The sequence below is a fragment of the Limulus polyphemus genome, unplaced genomic scaffold (genome assembly GCF_000517525.1).
Source record: "Limulus polyphemus unplaced genomic scaffold, Limulus_polyphemus-2.1.2 Scaffold1091, whole genome shotgun sequence".
NCBI classification, from domain to species: domain Eukaryota; kingdom Metazoa; phylum Arthropoda; class Merostomata; order Xiphosura; family Limulidae; genus Limulus; species Limulus polyphemus.
The window spans coordinates 19,651-27,319 of NW_013666701.1; the positions used below are offsets into that span (position 1 = coordinate 19,651).

General features: G+C 30.3%; 1 protein-coding gene across 4 annotated transcripts in view; it reads right to left on the minus strand.

The window, feature by feature from the left end:
* The window catches only part of LOC106462093 (insulin-like growth factor 2 mRNA-binding protein 1), a 47,788-nt gene that overhangs the window by 10,285 nt on the left and 29,834 nt on the right, over positions 1-7,669 (minus strand). For all 4 annotated transcript variants that reach the window (XM_022389229.1, XM_013921978.2, XM_022389226.1 and 1 more), the window contains 3 exons: positions 5,255-5,361; positions 2,999-3,065; positions 1,802-1,975 (listed from right to left, as the gene is read on the minus strand). In XM_022389229.1, the coding sequence (XP_022244937.1) occupies positions 1,802-1,975; positions 2,999-3,065; positions 5,255-5,361 (348 nt within the window). The remainder of the gene's footprint in view (positions 1-1,801; positions 1,976-2,998; positions 3,066-5,254; positions 5,362-7,669) is intronic.

Consider the following 7,669-nt stretch of genomic DNA (forward strand, 5'->3'; position numbering starts at 1 on the left):
ACTTATATTAAAGTTTTTCTTCATTACCCATTCAAGCCGTCTCCAGCCATTATTAGACTCAAAGTGGGTTCCTCGTCACCGAAAGTATACATTAGTTGAGATGACTTGAGTGTTCTTTGAGATGCTCATGTCAGTATTACAAGTATCTTTCACATAGTTAATCAAATGTCATACCACAATTATTGGGACAAATTTCATAAGCCTAGCCAAATAAGATGGACAGTTCCATAACTCAGAAAGTACCGGAATACATTTCACAGTAATAGGAAAATATTTCATAAAATTAATATTTAAAGGCAGATAGTCTACAGATGTTTCCAATAAATTGCAATTCAATTGGAAACAAAACGTTAATTTAATAGAAAGTTGTGATACTTTGTGCAGTTTTTTTTTTGTTTAATCTTTTCCTAATTAACTTATGGTGTATATTTAACATTTTTATGCTGTCCTAAAGGTTGACATCAATAGACGTGCTACTTTAACAAGCTCAACAACTTTCCCATAAATAAAACTGGATGATTCATTTAATATTCAACGCAAGAGGCAAATCATAATTAACTGTCCACTCAAACAGTATTTGTTGTTTAAAAAAAAATACTGCTATAAACTTTAATTGCCTTATACTAGAAATTACTGTCATTTTATACACAGAAAGTGAAATTAATGATACCAAGTTAAAGTAAAATTACACCTATTACAATGCCAACTATCTACCTTGGCATGGCCATCACAGACAAATCCAAGACTGGTTTCACACAATAGGTTTTTGAAATTGAGGAACAAAAGCTTAATTGTTCTCTCTCCAAATTTTTTTTAACATTAATTTAATTTTAGTTACATTGGATTACACTGCTAAAAGAAGTTATAGAGTGCCACTGTTTAACATTTATTGACCGATTAAAACTTGTGTTCTAAAACTGAATGAACATTATTTCATAAGATGTCATGCAATGTATACATATACTACTAACATTTACCTCAGCTTGGTATGTCAAGTTTCCACTGCTCATATAATTAAGTATTCAAGATTAAAGAATTTAAGATTTTTGACCTCTTTAAATGTTGAATGAGAAATTAAAACTATGCCAAATAGAACAAGCAGTGAAAAATAATAACTGCAATCAGGTTGTGTTCTTAATGCCATTGTTAATACCTGCTGGCTCCTATAAAGATAATTTGATAAAGAAAAACATCATGGGTTTAGGAGTTAAGTAACTTGTTTTTATGAATACTCTTTAAATACTTGAGCAAGAGATTCCAAATTAAGGTTTAGAAATTCCAGTTTAGTCTTGACTAACGACAACTAAGTAGGGGAGATGGTAGCAGCAATAAATATAAAATGTACAAAATTAGTAAATGTCAAAACATGAATAGTAATTATATGAATTTAAGAACTACTAAACCATAAAACCAGCTGAAACTCAGAGTGTAAATATTTTAAAGTTGTTTTAGCAATTTGAGTGCCAAAATATCACGTGGTTTTTTCTTAAGAACATATCTAATATTAAACAATATGAAATAAATGTATTCAACGTATAGAGAACAATGTTCATTACTATGGACTTTCTTCAAAAACAAACTGTTTGCCCCCAAAGAAGTATGGTCCATCTTTTGAAATCACCCAGGTTACAGGGTTATTTTATATTAAGACTATTTAAACATACGTTGTTGTTTTTTTTTAACCTCGTTACTATGCAGATATATTATATACTAATATCTTTATTTATTTAATTATTTATACTTATTGTGGGATTACACAATTTCATTTACACATGGCAGAGAAAAGATTAGATTTTCTTACCTGAAGGGAAAGTCTATGGAACGTATGGGGGCAGAATTCCCTGAATAGGCAGAGTTGTTGTATGGCATGCGCCCACCATTACGACCTCCCCGGTTAACTCTGTTCTGATCCATGATAAAATCAACCTTGAGTGGTGATCCTCCAACCTCGTATCCATTTAACTGTGCAAAAGCTCTGAAAGTTGAATTTGTTTTTGTCATCAGCACAAAAATATAAATATAAAATTAAAACCATTAAATAAAACAGCTTACTGAGTAAACTTAAAGAACTTTGTAAATACTTTATAAATGTTACATGTTTTCCAATGACACTTGTTTATACAACATTTTTCAAAGGAAAAAAACTATACACCTTTCTCATTTCACTTTAAGAGGGAGTAAGACAAAATTTTCTAATTTAAAAACTTGTGTGCAGACCTCTACAGCTAAATTTCTAATTTATACCAAGTTAGGCTATTGTTATAAATACAAAACAATCTAGTGCCTTAGGAATATTTCCCTTTTGTTTAGTGTGCAACTTAAGGGTCCAACTATAACTAAACCAATTAAAATTACAATAAACTATTCAAACTAACTTACATTAACAAATGGATACAAATAACTTTTTCTTAAGATTAGATTGAACAATAATCCAATGATCTATTAATAATACTTACAGCTAGAAGTTCAGCATGTTTAAAAAAAACAAGGCCCCCTTATTGTGTCAGAACAATGGGAACAACTGACACTTCCTTAACCAATTCAAGCACATTGATTGGCTGTTTAAACACATGAGGTCAGCAGAAGCTCTGGAGGAGATTTAATTAACTAACACAAGTTTTCGAAATACGTTTACTGACATGAATATTCAGAACCAAGCACGGTTTAAGTATTACATTTGAAGCAAAGAACGTTTTTTTTTTAACTTCTGAAAAACTTCAAGTTTGATTATTACAAACAACAGTTTGCTCACCGATACTAGTTACTACGAGCACATAACACTTGAATTATACTAGCATTCTAAGTTTATTGCAAAAGGTTTGAAAACGTTTCATATTTACACTAAAAAAGTACAGGTTAGTTATAATGGCAAAATAGTTTTATTCTGATCAATGGGATTTAGTTGCGAGAATCTTAATCAATTTACAGAAGTTGGGTAAGTTAAGACTTTGAATACGACAAATTTTAAATTTTGTCTGTATAAATTGGTTTTACTCACTGTTGAGCTTGATCTTGAGTTTCATATGTTACAAAGACACTGTATGCACTTTCTGATTTAGCTGGACCTGTAACATGAAGAGTTATTAACTAACATAAATATTAAACCTTATACCATGTACTCAATTTTTTTAAAATATGCATGTATATCAAACAACAATTCAAGTATTCCTTAAACTAGTAAGATTTTCCTTAACAAGTCTTTTGCAATTAGATTAATATCAGAATAATTAATTTTACAACAGTACCTCACTGGTGGTTTCATAAAATACTATAATACTCAAAAATACATTTAAAAAAACAATACAAAAATCACTAAAGAAAAAGGGAAGTGTAAGTGAACTGTGGATGTCACTTTACCTGCACTTCTACAACAACAAAATGTTATCTAGAAATAGTAGTAAATTCATACAGCATTAATCAAAGCTGATCAATATTCAACTCAAATAGCTCATTTGAGTTTTGGATATAAAAATTTGAGCAATATTTATAGTAGTTGGAAGGTGTAAAGGAAGTAAGTATTATAAACATCAAAAGAAGATCTTGGAACATGCCACTTTGTACTAAAAACAGAATATTAAGCCACTTTTTTTTTAATTCAAACAACATACTTGTACATTCAGTAGTATTTCAATAATTATAAATGATTTTTAATTCTTTGTTGCATATATTGGATTATTCATCCAATGTAGACATTGTAGAAATAAGGATAATCATTTAGTCACTGAACCTTCCAGTTTAGGTTTGTTATTAAGCACAAAGCTACATAATGGGCAATCTTTTGCTGCACCCATCACAAGTATTAAATTATTATTTTTTGCAGTGTAAGCATGATACTGCTGACCTACTGGGAGGCTCCAGTTTAGGAACCGTCATTGTATTTAAAAGAAAAAGTTGTGAATCCTAAAAGGACTTCTAGAAGGTAAGATAATAGTTATTGTATAATGGATTTGTTAGGATAAATTATCCGGCACTAATACAAGGTAACACCAGGAATATGGTCTGTTTGATTACAGCTGCAAAATAAATCATACAATTTATTCTTCAAGTCTTGAATACTGTTATTTACAGTGTAAAGGGGATTATTTTTCTGCAAAAGTTCTCGTATTAAGAAAATAAACTAGATCACACAGTTGCTTTCAATTTGTTCATAAATTGTTAAAAATAGGTTGTTTTTTTTTTTAAACCAATTCCCAGAACTTTCTCAGGGACAAATTTCTTTCCATTCAAGTTCTAGAAAATAAAAAGAAGCCATCTATGACACAATGGGAGACTGACAGATGTGTTTTAAAACATCTGGTAACCAAAGGATGTCACCTGGAACACCGGGAGACTGATAGTCTGGAATGTTTTGTCTGCACACATGGAATGCAGTTGTATTAAGTAAGATTAAAAAAAATGTAAAATACTTATCCAAATTTACCATTTAGTTCAATACAGCATAACTTAAATCATTTGAAGGCTTAAAGCTAAATACTTTAGTTATAGATAGAGCTTACATTTAGTGTAAAACACTGCAAAAAAAGAATGTAAGACATGGAAAAGTAGTGAAATAAATATTGGGAAAAGTTACAAGTGTCTATGGCAAAGGTATTTGTTGTAACTTTTTCCTACATTTCTTTCATTACATTTAATATAAGGTAGTATATATACACTAACCTCCCATGTTTCAGTTTTTTTTGTTTCTTTACTTACACTAGGTAGTAACACAATTCTTTACATGTTCCCAGAGCACAATGCACCACAAGACTGAATGCTTTTAAAGTAGGTTTATTCATTTTAAACAAGACTTCTAACAGTACTTCCCTAGGAATTAAAAGCTTAATTACATCAAACTTAACTAACACCAAAGCTACTTCAAATTTTTTCAAAGATAACTTCTATGATTATAATTCTTTTGAACAATCTTGTTACTAACATATTTTTCCATTTTGGTTAGCAATTTTCAGATTAGCACAGAAGAGTTTTCATACAAAGATCATTATATTTAGCTTCTGACAACCCTTCCATGGTAAGAAGTTAAAAACCTTGCCCAATAATACTAATAGGCTATGCCAGGTAAAGTATTGTTTTTTTAACATGTTTGTAATAAAATACGCTAGTAGGCCAGTAACAATTTAGTTACAGTGTCAATCATTACAGAAACATCTCTTATACAGTGATATTCATCCTAAAAATACAAGTTAGAGTAGTGAGTGTGAAATATGCAAGTAAGGAAATTTTCATAGCAGCCGAAACAATTAACTTGTTCATCTACCTTGATCACAGTGATGAATATTACCAAATGTTGACAACAACCTTTTGATCTCCTCCCATTGCACATGACTGGGCACATTGCTGACTTGAACTTTGTTTGTGCGGTTCCTAAATAAGAAAGATAAAAATGGTGAATTATATTCACTGGACTAAATTTTTTTGGAAGAGTTATTCATCCGCATAAAAATTAAAACAAGACCAAGATTCTTTAAAAAAAGTGTATTTAGTAACCTAATAGTTAAAAAAAATTAAACAAACCCAACTACATGTATATATGTAGAAGTTGAATGTTGAGTACAAAATGTTAAATAATTTCATTGTTACCATTCATTTAGAACATCTGTTCATAGTTGCACAAGGACACAGCCATTTCTAATTTTGAACAAGCTAGAGAAAAGATAGCTAGATGGTAGCTCCCATCACCAACTCCTTGGTCTATTTTTGTCTGATAAAACAGCAGTATTTCACCCATGATTCCAAGTTTTTTTTTGTTTTTTTTTTAATTAAACGGTTATGAGACATGTACCCTTCCATTGACAGTCTAGGCACATTAACCACCAGACAATAACCAGCCTTCATTTGCTCTTAACCCTAAGATAGAAGCTACATGTATAAAGATGGAAACATGCAGTGCTATAGCCAAGTTTACTAAAGTGCCTAAAATTAAAATCATTCCTAGCCTAAGAACTGACTGTTAGATTTAAACATGATGAAAAATGAGCAGAGTTACTTTTCTATACTTAATTTTAAACTATTGCTTTGACCACTTAACAGACTGGAAAAATGAAATTAGTTTGCTCAACTCCATTAAATCAGTGTACACAAATCTTGTGTGGAACTGGCCATATTGGTTACTTTAAAATTGATAGAAAAAACGTATACAGAAATCAAAAAGTAGCAAGGTAAAGACTTCATTCATAAATTCCTTCATACCATTTCAGACTGACATTCTAATTAATTATTGAAACTATAACTGCAAATAAACAGTGAAATGAGTTTTGTCCATTTCAAACTGACTATTAGTAATTATTGCTTCTGAAAATATTTGATTGTAAAACTGATATTTACTATCTCCAATACACCAATATTGCACACTGACTAGTAACTTTAACAAGTTCACTTAAGTACAAGTAACCAACTCAGTTACACACATCTTTAACCAGAGAAACTCAAAATGGCAGATTCAGACCTTAAAATCATCTCCATAAAGCTTCCTACAGAATAAAATAATTTACTTTTTCTCAAGCACTATGAAAGTAAAATACCTGCACGCTTTACGCACAATGAATGAACAAGTATGCATGTCCCAGTATAGTTACCACATTCACAGACAAGTACACATGAATACACACAATTTCCATATCCAGTTAAGTGCAAAGCATTACGTTGGTTGAAATTAAAATTGGCCACTCATGAAAATCTTAAATGCTACTTTTGTATCAAAAGACACAGTCAAGCCATGTTATGACCTTTGAAGACCGCAAAATTAATACTTAATTTTGATGAACCTACTTTTTTTTTACAATAATGCAGAACCTGTACTCTTCCCTTCAATGTTACTGGTAGTTGGAACATTTAACTGTTCCTGTTTGAACTTTGTACAAGGAACTGGAATGAATCAACTCTTTAAAATGAAAATGTTAGTGTTAATACACACACACACACATCTATAGAAATTACCTTCTGCTTCTACAATGGTATTGGAACTCACTCAAAGCTATAACTATTGCTCATAACTGAATTACTTCTGTGTACGTTTCAATGTACATGAAGTTACACACATGTTTTTTTTCAACACATTTTGTGCACTTGCATGTCCAGTCACATTTTTTCTATAAGTTTGTCTAATTCATGTTTCATAGAAACTACAAAAGGTGAAGGTGCTTATATTCCTTTTGACAAACAAGTTTTAAGGCTTAAAAAGAAATTAATGAGTTAGTTTTGTTTTTCAGCTTCCTATTTTGTAGCACAATTTAAGAAAGCAAACAACTAATTTTAATCCTAGGTTCAGGTGTATTATTTGTTTTGGATACTCAACATGTTTTAATTTATATGGGTACTTATTTTTCTAGTCTAGAAAAAAAAGGATAAACTGTTTGAAAATTCTAATCAAAAGTAAAATTATTTACAATGAAAGGTTAAAAAAACAGTTAAGTTTTTTTTTTTGTTACATCAACTGATCCAGAAAATGGACTCCCATGACTTAGTTTGAACATACAAAGATTTAGAATCACACATTCCATGCATGTTGTAATTTACATCCTTAGAATAATATGCACTTGAATCCTGAAAGAATACAAAGACATAAACTTAGATTTAAAACAAAACATTTAAATTTACTATATTTTAATTTATTATATTAGTCACTGAAAAACAAACAAGAGAAATTTACAAAAACGAAACTTTAATGGGGGGG